Genomic DNA, 16,308 nt, shown 5'->3' with positions numbered 1-16,308 from the left:
CCTACCCCAAGGCCTAGGGACACTGTCCTTGCTATTCCTAATGCATCTCTTGACTCTGCATTTTCAGGGGCTATCCCCCATGCCTGGAACTCTCTCCCTCCTTCTCTCTGCTTCTTGGTCTCCCTGAAGGCCTGGCTGAAATCTCACCTTCTACAAGAAGCCCCTTTCCTGATTCCACTGAATCTTAATGCCTTCTCTCTCTTCTTATCTCCAGTCTGTCCTGAGTATATATCTTGTTTGCATCATTGTTTGAGTGTTGTCTCCCCCAACAGACTATGAGCTCCTTGAGGGCAAGGGTTATCTGCTGCCTTTTTTGTACCCCCCAGCATTTAGCCCAGTTCCTGGCAGACATAACACATGCTTAGTAATGTTTGTTGACTTACTGACATGCTAGGTTAAATATGTGGGTACATAGAAAAAGATGAGCAAAAGGTATGTGGGTACATAGAAAAAGATGAGCAAAAGGACTATTAGAGAATGCCATTCAAACTGACTACTTCCCAATATATATCTCATGGAGATGTACACAGAATGTGCATGCGTGCATGCCTGGTACTCTTCTCTTGTTTGCTTACTCCCCATGGGGAAATCTTTTGTCTTTCCATCATCGACATTACTCCCTATGAGGTCTACCACTGATAAAAAAAGGGCTTTCAAAAAACTAAAAAGTCTTCACCCACAACACTCACCTCCATGTGGAGACTCCCGTATGTCCCAGATGAGAACTCGTCCATCGTCTGATGAGCTGGCAAAAACATTATCATTCACAGGACTCACAGAGAGGCCATACACGGCATCTTCATGGGCAAATACATCCAAGGTCTCGCTGCTGAGAGACAGAGCAGAAGAAAGAGAGAGACACACACATACGCAGACTTCTACCCTTCTGGTATACATGTTTTGTTTGGGGGGTGGGGGTGGAGAATTGTATAATTATATAACAATTAACCATTTTTCCTTTGGACTACACCTATTATTTCATTAGTGCGTAAATTACCCCAAAGTAAACTCTATCAATCCAAATCTCTGACAGTTTTATGGTCTCAGAAGGCCATTTGACATACTGAGAGGTAAAGATTTGCCCAGGGGCCACATAGATAGTATTAGTCTCCTTTTTTCTAAGAAATATATAAATTTTATGACATAAGAAATGACAAATATGAAGCTTCAAGTACACCTGGGAAAAACTGAATGAACTGATGAAGAGCAAAGTAGAACTAGGAGAACAGTTCACACAACTACCACAAGAATGACAAGAAGAACACTGAAAGACTCCAGGATACTGATCAAGGATGTAACCAATGATAAGTGTGCCTGGCCCCACTCAAGAGAGGTAATGGACAAAATGATGCAAAGCGAGGCATACAATTTCAAACCTTGACGATGTACAAATTTGTTTTGTTTACTTGTATTTATTTGTTGAACAGAGAGAAGGTACAGAATCACTGTCAAGTCACAGTGATGTTCCCCCCAAAATACCCATGCCCAAATTTTTTTTAATTCTTAAAAATAAAGAATATGCTATAGTACTCTTAAAACCTTTTTAATATGCAATAATATTGTTGGTTTGCATTTCCTATTAATTGAGCAGTCATTTAACAGACCAATCTGACTTTTACTTTCTGGGATCCTATAAGGATGGAAGGCTTTGAAATTGTCATATCTGATTGTGATTGAGGGTTTAAAAAAAAGATAAGCTAGAAATTGATTTTACATTTGGTTCCTCCTTCACCCTTTTAAGTTTTCTCCTAAAAAGAATATTATGGTGACTGTTAATCCTTTTGGTCAAAATAATATAAAATCATAAAACTATAATGAGTTCCTTCTTTAGAAGAGGAATTTTGTAGCTTTAATATTTTAGAGAACATTATTTTGGCCCAAGAAATCTGCCTCAGCATTATAGAAGTAATCAATCACCTTCACACACAAACAACCTATTTACCTTTCAACATCATGGAGGATAACTTGTTCATCATTTCCTGTAAGGAAGAAAAACAAATGGCTAATAACTGAAGATTTCTCCATGCACATTTTCAGTTAGCACACAACAAAAATTTCTTGTAAAAATCAACTACTTTGATCTTAATTAAAATAGTCAACTGGAAAAATTTTTTTAAATAAATTTGGAGGGATAGGAATGTTATACTGTGTAAAAAAAAGGTCACTGGCAAATAAGAATGACAAAATAATGTTCTCAATTTAATCTAATGTTTATTTTAAAAAATAAAAAGAACATTTCTCTTTAGAATAAGTTGTTGGATTATATGACTTAATTAGGGTCCCTTACAGTTCTCTGATTCTAAATATGTGGGAACATTAGATCTAAGTTTTTCCATTTGCAAATCCCATTTCTTCTATCAAAAGATCTGAGAAGACTGCACTAAAATAAAAATATTTAGTGAATCTTTTTTGTGTGGAATTCTGCTTTTGAAGAGTTAAGAATTAATGTGAAAAGAAACATAATAAATCACTTCCCACTCTATGATGAAGATTTAAGCAAGAGTGACCCAATGGACAGATATCATAGCAAGTATAAATTTTAGTCTCAACCCTAGTCATGGCCCCTAGCATAGGCAGCAACTAGGAAGCAAGGCTGAATCAGCTACTCTAATTCACTTAAGAATGAGACAGGGAAGGATGGAAGTGATTTGCATTTACCTCTTCTGATAAACACAAATTCAAAGCATAACAAGTCACCTTTACCCAGGAGAAATTCTTTAAGTAGCCAGTAATTTCCTAACAAGGTAACAGGAAGCGTTAAAAAGGTCTTCACTGAACTATCCCACACTTCAGGACCCTATCTAGCCACAATAGCTTTCACTTCTTCTTACCTCCAGAAAACACTTTTGTGTTCCCACTGTTGAAAGCCAAGCAGAAGATGTTAGAATGATGCTCTCCTTTCAACTGTATAGGTTTGACCCTGGAGTGGATGGCTTGTTCCATGTGCCACAGCAGAACCCTGCGGTCATCACCTCCTGAGGAAGAAAACAGGGGTATGGTGTTATGGCAAGAACACACAAATCATGCAAGATGAATAGGACAAACAAAATTACATTAAATGAGTCAGCCTGTAGATTCCTAGAGATTCCAAGTGCCTCTTGATGAGATAAAGAGACAGCAGAGGTAGCAAATCCTAGCTGCTGCCAATACTAGGGTCCATGGCCAGGACTAGGACTAGAATTTATATTTGCTATGGCATCTGTCCATTGGGCCACTCTTTTTTAAACCATCATAGAATGGTTAATTATTTATTATGTATCTTTTCATATTTACATTATATTTTACCTTCTCTTTCCTTCTTTATATAACTGCACAAGATCCTTATTCTCTATATCTAGAAAAATGTTGTCCAGCCTCTAGTTCATTCATTGGCTTCCCACTGTCAAATTCCAATTATTTGTCCAAAAGACTAACCTTGATCTTTCCCTTAAAGTGTTTCTTTTCCTTCTTTATTTGCATTTTGGTCTATTTCAATCCTAAGGAGGTCTAGTGAAGATTCTAGTTTTATTTTCATTTATATCAAAGAACCAAAAAAAAAAAAATGTATATTTAAAGTGAAGTAATAGGACCAATATGACTGAGAGCCTAAAATATAATTCCTTGTCCTGTAAACTATCTAAATCACACAGAACACAAATACAGGATGAAGGTAGATGATACTAACAACAATAATGATTCATGTTTATTTAATACTTTCCTCACAACAACCCTATTAAGGAGACATTCCAAGTATTACCTTTATTTTATAGGTGAAGAATGAAGGTCAAAGAAGTTTAAGGGAAGCTTTGCAAAAGTCTAATTTAGAACAAAGGAAACTCCATAGATGTGCTATAGACTTGCACTGGCCTTGCCTAGTCCCTAGCAGCAGCATCTATCTTGTATACCAGCCATTTGCAAATTGATTAATTTTTCAAAGTGAAGGTCTCATTAAGTGTCCCAGGATTGAAGGAAATCAACAATCATAAATACTGAGCATGTTGTATAATGCAAGATTTCTTGCATATGCAATATGACACTGGCCTGATGTTATTTGATCCATTAATTAAACAAATCTAGTTGTTAAGTTGGTTTAGGGGTGTCCCTACCCACTAGGCTACTCTAAGCTAAGTCCTGCCCACGTTCCACAACCCAACCTCCCTTCATCTCCCTTCAACATCCCAGGGTCCCCAAGGGGAAGTCAGGGGTAGCTGGGTGCCTGGGTGAGGTCAAGGAAATCAGAACCCCAAAGTTGGGTTTGCAGGGTTTTATATAGTCACAGTCCAACTGTCAGGACCTAGGATGGCACCTGCCAGGCCAGAGTTCCATTCTGCTAACTGACAGGATTGCCTAGGGTAATATTGCAAATGTAAGAAATCTTGCATTACAATTGAAGACAGCCTGGATCAAGACAGTAACACCTGAAGCATCAGGAATTCCTCTGGCAGGGTCTGTTTCTGCCAGGCCTCCAAGGCACTGAGTAACCACTTAACAATTGCTCGGTAACCAAGTGACTGACTTTATACCCTTTAACCCAGCAACACTACTTTTAGGCCAATGCCCCAAGAAAACAACCAGAGAAGAAAAGGGCTCACTGAACAATAATATTTATAGCAGCTCTTTTTTAGTGCAAAGGACTGAAATGTATTGTAGGAAATAATAAAAGGGATAGTTTTAGTGAAACCTGGGAAGAGTTGTGTGAACTAATGTGGAATAAAGTGAGCAGAACCAGGAGAATAATTGCTTTTCCACGTTCCCTTAGGGAAGGAAGTCTGATTCAGTAGAACACATTTGAGCAGGATGCAATAAATATAAAGAGTATTAGACAAATTTTTCTGTCAGATCCTTTAAAGCCCTATCATTCTCACAGGGAAGTGAAAAGCTATTCTCCATGCTGTATTGCTTCAAATCTAGAAGCAGGAACAGAATGATACTATCTAAGAATATGAACAAAGTTTAAAAAGGTTAACCATAAAACAGGAGGAAGCTTGGATATTTCCAAGTCCTATTGCTTCCCTGCAATTGAGCTAGCAAATTCATTAAAGTATGGATTCAACCAGGTGGTGCAGTAGAATCAGGAAGACCTGAGTTCAAAACTGACCTCAGACCCTTACCAGCTGTGTGACCTTGAGCAAGTGACTTAATCCTGTTTGCCTCAGTTTCCTCATCTAAAAAATGAGCTAGAAAAGGAATTGGCAAACCACTCTAGTAACTTTGCCCCCCAAAAGATCTCTTCATTACCTTTTCAAAGTAAGCTATGGGTAGCAGTTAAGTATCCAAGGAGCAATATAAGGCAAAACCAGTTTATTCTAAGCCTTTTGTGATGATTTTATCTTAGACAATTTTCGAAAATTAATTTATTTTTTCTTTTCCTTTTTTCCCAATAAATTAATTTATATAGAATATTAAGTAGTATCTATCTAAAACCATTAGCAAGTATCATCTACAATGGGGATAACATAGAAGCCTTCCCAATAAGATCAAGAATGTCCATTATCATCACTATTATTCAATATTACCCAAGAAATGTTAGCTTTAGGAATTAAGAGAAAAAGAAATTGAAGGAATTAAAGTAGGCAATGAGGAAAGTAAACTATCACTCTTTGCAGATGATATGATGGTATACTTAGAAAATACTAGCGAATCAACTAAAAAAAGTAGTTGAAGTAATAACTTTAGCAAAGTTGTAGGATAAAAAATAAACACAAAAATCAGCATTCCTACATGATACCAACAAAGTCCATCAAGAGAAAGGGAAACTCCACTTAAAATAACTCTAGATGGGGGGCAGCTGGGTAGCTCAGTGGATTGAGAGTCAGGCCTAGAGACAGGAGGTCCTAGGTTCAAATCCGACCTCAGACACTTCCCAGATGTGTGACCCTGGGCAAGTCACTTGGCCCCCATTGCCCACCCTTACCACTCTTCCACCTAGGAGCCAATACACAGAAGTTAAGGGCTCAAAAAAAATAAAAATAAATAAATAAAATAACTCTAGACAATGTAAAATACCTAAGTATCTACTTGCCAAGACAAACACAAGAATTACATGAACAGGGGCAGCTGGGTAGCTCAGTGGAGCGAGAGTCAGGCCTAGAGACAGGAGGTCCTAGGTTCAAATCCGGCCTCAGCCACTTCCCAGCTGTGTGACACTGGGCAAGTCACTTGACCCCCATTGCCCACCCTTACCAATCTTCCACCTATGAGACAATACACCAAAGTACAAAGGTTAAAAATTAAAAAAAAAAAAAAAAAGAATTACATGAACACAATTACAAAACAGGTTTTCACATAAAGTCAGATCTAAGAAACTGGAAAAATATTAATTACTCCTGTATTGTATATCTAATCCAGACTGTTTTGATTTAGCTGATACCTAAATTAATTTACTTATTCAGTGCAATAACAACCAAAACTACCAAATAATTGTTTTATAGAACTAGGAAAAAATAATAACAAAATATATATGAACGATCATCAAGGGAATTAATGGGGGGAAAATGTTAAGGAAGGTGGCTTAACAGCACTAAATCTCAGACTGTACTATAAAAGCAATAATCATCAAAACAGTCTGGTATTGGCTAAGAAATAGAATGGTCAATCAGTGGAATACATTAGATATACAATATATAGGCATCAAAGACCTTAGCAGTCTAGTGTTTTGATAAACCCCCAAATCCCAGCTTTTGGTATAAGAACTCACTATGTGACAAAAACTGCTGGGAAAAATGGAAAACAGTATGGCAGAAACTAGGCATAGACCAACATCTCATACTCTATACCAGTGATGACAAAGTTCTGTGCTCCCAGGGACCAGGTGCCTTGCCCCTCCCTCTCACTGAGTGCTGAATGCGTCCCATTCTGTCCATTATTTCACACAGGTGAGGGAGAAAACACTCCCATTGGGCTGCTGGGCAGAGGGGCAGGTAAAGTAAGTAATGTCCTCAGTGAGTATAGAAGAGGGAGAAGGGAGTGGCTCCAGTGCTCTGCTCCTCTCCATCTCTGTTGCCTATGAGCTGCCCACCTTACTCCCATTGCTGCTGGCAGAGGGGTGGAGGATGTGAAAAAATGTCACCAGGCATGGTAGAGAGGAGGAAAGGAGCAGCTCCACCCAATCCACCCAAGTCCCTCTGCCTTTCTAATAACAAACTTGTAGGGGGACGGGGAAGGAACCACATGCCCAGAGAGAGCACTCTGTGTGCCATCTTTGGCACCTGTGCCATAGGTCCTCTATCACTCTCTATACCAAGATAAGGTCAAAATAGGTATATAAATTAGGTGAACATGGAATAGTTTACCTGTCAGATCTATGGAGAAGTAAAGAATTTATGACCAAATAAGGGATAGAACATTACAAGATACAAAATCAATAATTTTTATTATATTAAATTTAAAAACTTTTGTACAAAGAAAGCCAATGTAACCAAAATTAGAAGAGAAACAAAAAAATTGGTATTTTTTACAGAAAATTTCTGATAAAAGTCTCACTTCTCAAATATATAAAGAAATAAGTCATTCCCCAATTGACAATGGTCAAAGAATATGAATAGGCAGTTTTCAAATGAAGAAATCAAAGCTATCAATACTCATATGAAAAAATGTTCTAAATCACTCTTGTTAAGAGAAATGCAAATTAAATTAACTCCAAGGCTAACTCCTCATCAGATTGTACAATATGACAGTAAAGAAAAGTGAGAAATCTTGGAAGGGATGTGGCAAAATTGTGACAGTAAAGCAGTGTTGGGGGAGTTGTAAAGTGATACAACCATTCTGAAAGGCAATTTGGAGCTATTTCCAAAGGGCTATACAATTGTGCCTACAACTATCAGGTCTGCATCCCAAAAAGATAAAAAAGGGGGATTGAGAGAAAGACCACCTTATAAAAAAATGTTGACATCAGTTCTTTTGTGGTGGCAAAGAATTGAAAACTGAGGGGATGTCCATCAAAAAAATTGCTAAACAAATTGAGGTATATGATGGTGATGGAATGCTATTGTGTTATAGGAAAATTATGAATAAGTTGATTTCAGAAAAAAGCTATTAAGACCACATTAACTGATGCAGAGGGAAATAAGTAGAACCAAGAGAAAAACATTCCATACAGCAACAGCAATAATGTATGATGATCAACTTTGAAAGACTTAGCTACATTCAGCAATACAATGATGTAGGACAATTCTGAAGGTCTTAATATAAAGAATGCTATCCACCTCCAGAGAAAGAACTGTAGGAGTCAGAATGCAGGTCAAGGCATCCTGCTTTTTTACTTTAGTTTATTTGTGTTTTTATTTTAGTATTTTGGCTTTATATGAGTATTTTCTTATAACAATGACCAATATGGAAGCATGTTTTGCATGATAATATTTATATAACCCAGATCAAATTGCTTACTATCTCGGGGGGGAGGGAAGAGAGGGGAGGGAGATAATTTGGATCTATATGTAGAAAATTTTAATTGGGAAAACAAAATATCTTTTAAAAATTAATTGTAGGGGCAGCTGGGTAGCTCAGTGGAGTGAGAGTCAGACCTAGAGACAGGAGGTCCTAGGTTCAAACCCGGCCTCAGCCACTTCCCAGCTGTGTGACCCTGGGCAAGTCACTTGACCCCCATTGCCCACCCTTACCAATCTTCCACCTGTGAGACAATACACCAAAGTACAAGGGTTTAAAAACAAAAACAAAACAAAACAAAAATTAATTGTATTCTGAATACAATACCAAATAAAACATGTATTTCCATACATGTAACAAAACAGAAAAAGAATCTTGTGCATGAACTGTGGATCCCATACAGCTTTTAAAATATATAATAAATTCATCTTGTAATTTTCAAAGATGTTTTACTTGTCTGATTCTTTCTGACCTTCTGTTCTTTCTGTGCATTTTTACTTATTTTAAAAAAATATTTACCTTCTGTCTTAGAATCAATACTGTGTACTGGTTCTAAGGCAAAAAAGTATTAAGGGCTGGCCAATGGGGGGTAAGTGACTTGCCCAGGGTCACATAGCTAGAAAGTATCTAAGGCCAGATTTGAACCCAGGACCTCCCCATCTCTAGGCCTGGCTCTCAGTACACTGTACCACCTAGCTGCCCTCAAGTCTGTGCATTTTAAAACATGTTTCAATGATATTCTTTTCTTTTTTTTTACTTCTCTATCTGTAGTAGCCCTCTGCTCCCCACCTATTTCCCCACATTAAAAAAAAAAATTAAAAGAAAAGGGAAAGTTCTAGTTACAAATATGCAGTCAAACAAATTCCACATTGATCATATTTGAAAATATATGTCTTACACTAATGCATTGCTTATGGAGTTGTGAATTGATCCAACCATTCTAGAAGGCAATTTGGAATTATGCCCAAAGAGCTTTAAAAGAATGCATGCCCTTTGATCCAGCAATACCACTACTAGGTCTGTATCCCAAAGAGATTTTTAAAAAAATGTGAAAGGACCTGTTCGTACAAAAATATTTATAGCTGCACTTTTTGTGGTGGCAAAGAATTAGAAACTAAAGAGATGTACCTCAATTGGGGAATGATTGAACAAGATGTGGCATATGGTGGTGATAGAATACTATTGTGCTGTAAAGAATGATGAATAGGAAAATATGTCTCATTCTGCATATTGAGTCCATTACCCGCCTTCAGTTGAGAAATGAGCAGTATGCTTTATCATGAGTCCTCTAGAATCATGGTTGGTCATTCCACATTGATCAGTTTTTCAATGGGTTTTTTTTTATTATTATATTAAAATATAGACTGTTCTCCTGTTTCTGCTCACTTTACTTGATATTAGTTCATACAACTCTTTCCAGCTTTCACTATTTTTCTTTCATCATTTCCTATAATACATGCCAGTTCTTTGCCAAAGAGCTACTATAAATATTGTTGTACAGAGAGTTTCTCTCTCAGTGATCTCTTTGGGGTACAAGTCTAACAGAAGTATTGCTGGGTTAAAAGACATAGTCAGTCATTTGGTTAAGAGGCATTTGTTGAGTGATTACAATGTGCCAGGCACTCTGCCAAGAACTAGGGGATACAGTAAAGCAAAAATGTGGTCCCTGACTTTTTTTTTTAAACCTTTATCATCCATCTTGGAATAAATACTGTGTATTGGTTCCAAGGCAGAAGAGTGGTAAGGGCTAAGCAACGGGGGGTCAAGTGACTTGCCCAGGGTCACACAGCTGGAAAGTGTCTGAGGCCAGATTTGGTTCCCTGACTTTTAAAAAGCTTACTTTCTAATTTTGGAGACAATTATTGAAAAAAAAAAAAAAAAAGCCTGAATGTACAAGATATAAACAATTTAATGGGTTTTGAGAAATAGTTCCACATTACTTTTCAGAAGCATTAGAATAATTCACATTACTGTTTCTTTAATTATTATTCATTTGAAGTTTTTTCATATGATTGTTGATGGCTTAGATGCCTTTCCTTCCTTCCTTCCTTTATCTATTAGACCAATGGTTCCCAAACTTTTTTGGCCTACAGCCCCCTTTCCAGAAAAAATATTACTTAGCACCCCCTGGAAATTATGAAACTATTTATTGAACTCAGAATAGAATGTAATACAAAAAAAGTGTGGCCATCACCACTACTCCAGATCACTGCAGCACCCACTAGGGAGCAGTAGCGCCCACTTTGGGAATACTGTATTAGACAATGGCTGCTATTCTTATAAATTTGAATTTATGACTTACATCTTAGATATGAAACCTTCAAAAGAGAAACTTCCTGCAAAGATTTTTTTCCTTTTTAACTACTCCTCTGATAATAGTATTGGTTTTGTTTATGCCAAAACTTATTAATGCTATGTAATTAAAATCATTCATTTTATCTGTTGTCATCCTCTCTAATCCTGGTCATGAACTCTTTCCCTATTCATGGAAGCAATTTCTTCCTTACTCCTTTAATTTATGTGACCTTTTACATCTAAGTCACATACCCACCTGAGGTTTATCTTGGTATATGGTGTGAAATGTTGGGCTATACATAATTTTTGCCAGATTGCTCTCCATGAAGTTTTTGTCAAATAGTGAGTTCTTGCCAGTTTGGGTCTTTATGTTTATAAACATTTTGTTTACTCATTTATGTATGTTGAATATCTAATCTATTCCACTAATCAACCTCTATTTTTTAACTAGTACCAAAAGATTCTGACTATAATTGCTTTGTAGAATAGTTTGAAATCTGATACGGATAAGATTCCTTTTCTTTGCCATAATTTTTCTCTTAAGATTATTGAATATTTATTTCTCCACATGAATTTTATTACTTTTACCTCACCATATAGTAATTCTTTGGTAATTTGACTAATACAGGCTAAGTAAATTAATTTAGTTAACAGTCATTTTTTAAAATTGGCCCAGCCCCCCTTGTGAACAATTAATTTTTCTTCAATTATTTTAATTATCCTTATTTCTATAGATTGTTTTGTAGTTATATTCCCACAGTTCCTGTGTGTCTTGGTATTTCTATAAAGGACTCACAAATATTTTATAAATTTTATATTTATTTTGAATTGAAATTTTCTATTTCTTCTTGCAGGCTTTTATTACTAATATGCTAATAATTTATTTGGATTTATTTTATATTCTATAATATTGCTGAATTTTTTTTACATCCTTACCTTCCCTATTAGAATCAATTCTGTGTACTGGTTTCAAGGTAGAAGAACAGTAAGGGCTAGGCAATGGGAGTTAAGTGACTTGCATAGGGTCATACAACTAGGAAGTATCTGAGGTCGAATTTGAACCCAGGACCTCCCATCTACGGATCTGATTCTCAATCAACTGAGCCACCCAACTGATCCCCTCATTTAAAAAAAATATACTTTTTAGTTGGCTTTTTAGGATTTTCTACGTAAATGTCTATTCCTGCAAATTCATTTTCTCTTATTGTTTTAACTGCCATTTCTGTACAACATGTTAAATAGTAGTAGTGACAATACACATTCTTGCTTTATTCTGATCTTGCTGGAAAGATCTTTAGCCTTTCTTCTTTTCATATAATGTTAACTCCTGGTTTTAAATGAGTATTATTTACCATCCTGAGGAAAGGTCCATTTATTCCTGTGTTTTTTGATAGTTTTAACAGGAAGTGTTGAATTTTGTCACAAGCATTTTCAGCATCTATTGATATAACCAGGCAGTTTTTATTATTTCTGATATTAATATGGTCTGTTATATTTATGGTTTTCCTTATATTGAACACTGAATTCTTGCTATAAATCCAACTTAATCATATTATATGATCTTTTTAAATGTTGTAAAGGTTTTGCTAATATTTTATTTAGTACTTTTGCGTTGATGTTCATCAGGAATTATAGTCTACTTTTTCTTTCTGAACTTTTTATTCTGATTTAGATATTAAGAACATATTTGTATCAAAGAAAGTTTAGATGGGTCTCATACTTTCCTATTTTTACAAATGGTTTATGTAATATTGGAATTAATTGTTCTTTGTATGTATGATAGAATTTGCTTAAAAATATATGAAGTTCTAGGATTTTCCCCCCTTTGGGAATTGCTTGTTCAGTTTGTTTTCTAATACTAGGGCTAATGTTCTTATTTTCACAAATACTCATTCACTTAGTTGGAAGGCCAACCTTGTTTGCACACTGCTCCCCTCAATAAATCCCAGTGGTTCCCTATCACTTTCAAGAACAAATACAAAATCCTATGTTTGACATTCAAAGCCTGTCATATTACCTTTCCTATAAGTCTTCTCACACCCTACCCCCTCCACCCCCCCACACACACTTATTTTTCACATAATTATTGATAGCTCAGATTTCTTCTTGTGAAAATTGCCTGTTCCTACCTATGGGGATGTTGTTCATTTAAAGTTGAATCAGTTCCCAATATCTTAGATATGAAATCTTCATCAGAGAAACTTGCTACAAAGATCCATCTCCCACATTAACCATTTCTCTTCTAATATTAATATCGGTTTTGTTTGTGCCAAAAAGTACACACTCTAAAACTGTTTTTGAGGCAACTCTATTTGTCAAAGGATTCAAAGCCAAAAGGAGCCACTAGCAAAGTCCTGAGGAATACTATAGCAATTTTTAAAAATGACTGTTAACTAAATTAATTTACTTAGTCCATACTAGTCAAATTACCAAAGAATTACTTTATATGGTAAGGTAAAGGTAATAAAATTCATGTGGAGAAATTCAAGAATCTTAAGTAAAAAATTATGGCAAGGAAAAAGGAATCTTATCAGTATCAGATTTCAAACTATCCTACAAACTAATTATAGTCAGAATCTTTTGGTACTAGTTAAAAAATAGAGGTTGATTAGTGGAATTGATTAGATATTCAACATACATAAATGACTGAACAAAATGTTTCCTCCAGAGATCAAAAAGAGAATCAGGAAAATAAGTATGGCTTTGGGAAACAGAAAGTAAGATAAATTGGCAAAATTCAAAATCCCAAGTTGGACAATAGAATTAATAGAACAAAAAGGGAAAAAAATAAGAGACATCTGGGAGAGACTTCAATGCACTAAAATAACATAAGATTCTGTGATATATTTCAGCTGTCTATCACTTGTACCCTGAAATTCCTTCACAGTGTACTATGTAGTAAAGTTGTGCAATTAAATCCATCATACAAGCTCTGGTACACTGGACAAAGTAGAAAATCCATTTTTAGAGAAGAAAAAATGGGAAAAATGTGTGAACCCAAAGGGACCTGATGTTTGAAGGAAACTTCCTTATTCAGTTTTGAGTATTAGAAGCCTTGCTTTGTTACAATCCCATTAAAAGACTTTTAACTGTGCTCAAGCAGAAAACATCTATGCTTCTTGAATATAATTTTTTGCCTAGATCTATTATTTCATTGGTGTAGAGAACTGTGGTGTGGAAACTCCCTCTACAATGAAGTAGAATCTTAGGGGTGCCTAGGGCACTCTACAGTCACACAGCTAGTAGGCATCAGAAGTAGTGCTTGAGATATTTTTGATTCCAAGGCTAACCCTCTGTGAACTATGCCAGATTATATTGGGGAGGTAGTGAGGTTGGGGGAAAATAAAAATGCTTAGAAAATACACATGGTCTTCTAGTCTATAACAAATAAATTAACAAACAAGGCGCTTTGGAAACCTTAAAGGGCAATATAAATGCTAGCTATTATTATTACGCAGTCCAAGACCATCCATAAATGGCAAAACAAATCACCTTACCACATGTGTTAAAATTTGAAACTATCTGCTCTCCTTCATAGGAAAAGGGGTTGGTTTTTGTTTTTGTTTTCACACAGAATGAGGTTCTGGCTCTTCAGAGACAGTTTTCTTCTCTTGCCTTCTTGTAGACTGTCATCTGGGCTGAAGAGACATATTACCTTTAGGAAGCATTATAGAAGTCCTATAAAACAGAATCCTCTAATGACAGCTAGCAGTTTACGTGATTAATAGAATTTCTGAATGGGACCAGGAAGACCTCAAATATAAAATTATGAATAGGGACTAGGGAGAATTATCAGGATACTAGGAAGCAATTTCCTGATCCCCAACAGTAGCAAGAGATTAAAAGGACCATGGGTGAAGTGAATAAGGAGATATCTCATCATTGGTGAACATCTTAATCCCCAGTCCTATGTCCTATATGACAAAGGGATTCAGTTTCTACAGCAAGAAATATGGTCTTTTAGCCATAAATTTCCCCCATTTGTAGACATACATATTTTGTTTTGAAAAGCTTCATGAAATAACAGCTATAGTACAATGCAGCTCTCTACTTCCAGAGGTGAAATAATATAAAATTATCTTCCCTGATAGGAATTCATGTCATGCATGATTGCACATACTAGGCCACTTAGTATCTCTGCAGAGGTAGACATATTGCAGAGAGATGAACCCCAAGAATTGAAACTGGTTGCAAATAATCTAAAGTAACCATATGCAGCCAGGCCTAGAGACAGGAGGTCCTAGGTTCAGATCCGGCCTCAGACACTTCCCAGATATGTGACCCTGGGCAAGTCACTTGACCCTCATTGCCCACCCTTATCACTCTTCTGCCTATGAGTCAATACACAGTAGCCAAGGTCTTAAAAACAAATAAATAAATAAAGTAACCATATGCTCCAGTCTAGATTTATCAATGATTACAGACACCTGGATTGGACAATCATAAAGTGTCAAAACACCAAATGAGAAAAACATAACAATTCCCGAGGCTTTGGGGATTCACTTGCCCTTAAGTGGCAGAGTAGATAATAAGAACTTAGGAGTACACAACTGGACCTACAAAAAATTCCTTCTCCCAGATAATATTCTTGGCAGGAAGAACAGATTTTCATTTCCTACTCTCACTCTCTGACCACGTTCACAATAGTTTTTACTAATACTTCCATTCTGGGGCCCCAGTGACCTAACCAGCGACTGCCACACCTGGTTATTTCAGGAACATTCAAGCCATGCTTCCCTTCATCCATCTATTCCCCAGTCATCTCATTCACAATCTAGTTAGCCAGCTCATCGCAGTCTATCCCTAGCCCTACCACCTCATATCCTCCCTCCCCATCATCCCTAATTTTGGACCACAATCAAATAAACTTTTCCACGGTTCTTGGAAAGAGTACATCAATTTATTCCTCAGGGGCCACAAACCATGCAAACTATCCTTCCAAAGCGCTCTTCTATGTAATTGTCTCCCACCCCACCCTACCCCAATCAATCATTGTGGATGGGACAGGTTTTGCTTTTCCTTTTGTATACCAAATGCTTAAAACAGTGCTCGACAAAAAGTAAGTGCTTTCCCATTCATTCATTTTCGAAGATAAGAGATTAAGGATGGGCTCAACAAGCTAAAAAAAAAAACATGACTGGACCTTAGGATATGAATTCTAATCTATCTCTGCCTATGAATCTGTTTCTTCATCCAGCAAATGATTATCACTAGACTAAAATGATCCCATCTAAACATGAACTTTCCAGAATTTTGACACAAACCTTCAAACTTTTATGACTTCACCAAAAACCTCTTCCTCTTTTCTGGAATCTATCTTTCCAGCTTTCTGGCCTATACTCTTCTTCCACACATGTGGCACGGCACTTCCTAGGTTTGCTTTCTTGCCTCAGCTCATATCTGGAACCACCTTCTTCATTGGTTGAAACCCTGCCTATCTTTAAAACCTCATTCAACTACTATATCACTTTGTAAAGCCTTCCTCTAGTCCCCTCAGCTAGAAATGGCATCTATTTTCTATGAACTTTTGTTTATCTATCAATCTTATGATTTTATCATCACATCCTATTTTATTATAATCATTTCAACATATAGCTTACCTCCCTTACTAGAATGTAAGCTTCTTAGAAGTAGGAACTATTATATCTT

General features: G+C 36.4%; 1 protein-coding gene across 2 annotated transcripts in view; it reads right to left on the bottom strand.

Moving 5' to 3' along the window:
* DCAF5 (DDB1 and CUL4 associated factor 5) overlaps window positions 1-16,308 on the bottom strand; it is a 143,606-nt gene that overhangs the window by 105,905 nt on the left and 21,393 nt on the right. Inside the window, exons 2-4 of one of the 2 annotated variants that reach the window (XM_044664811.1) lie at window positions 2,832-2,975; window positions 1,943-1,979; window positions 690-829 (exon numbers count right to left, since the gene is read on the bottom strand). In XM_044664811.1, coding sequence (XP_044520746.1) covers window positions 690-829; window positions 1,943-1,979; window positions 2,832-2,975 — 321 coding nt within the window. The remainder of the gene's footprint in view (window positions 1-689; window positions 830-1,942; window positions 1,980-2,831; window positions 2,976-16,308) is intronic. The other variant, XM_044664812.1, reaches the window with a different exon arrangement.

The sequence above is a fragment of the Gracilinanus agilis genome, chromosome 2 (assembly GCF_016433145.1).
Source record: "Gracilinanus agilis isolate LMUSP501 chromosome 2, AgileGrace, whole genome shotgun sequence".
In the NCBI taxonomy this organism is placed as follows: domain Eukaryota; kingdom Metazoa; phylum Chordata; class Mammalia; order Didelphimorphia; family Didelphidae; genus Gracilinanus; species Gracilinanus agilis.
Note: the sequence above shows the minus strand (reverse complement) of the source record. Positions and strands in the feature narration are given on the sequence as shown.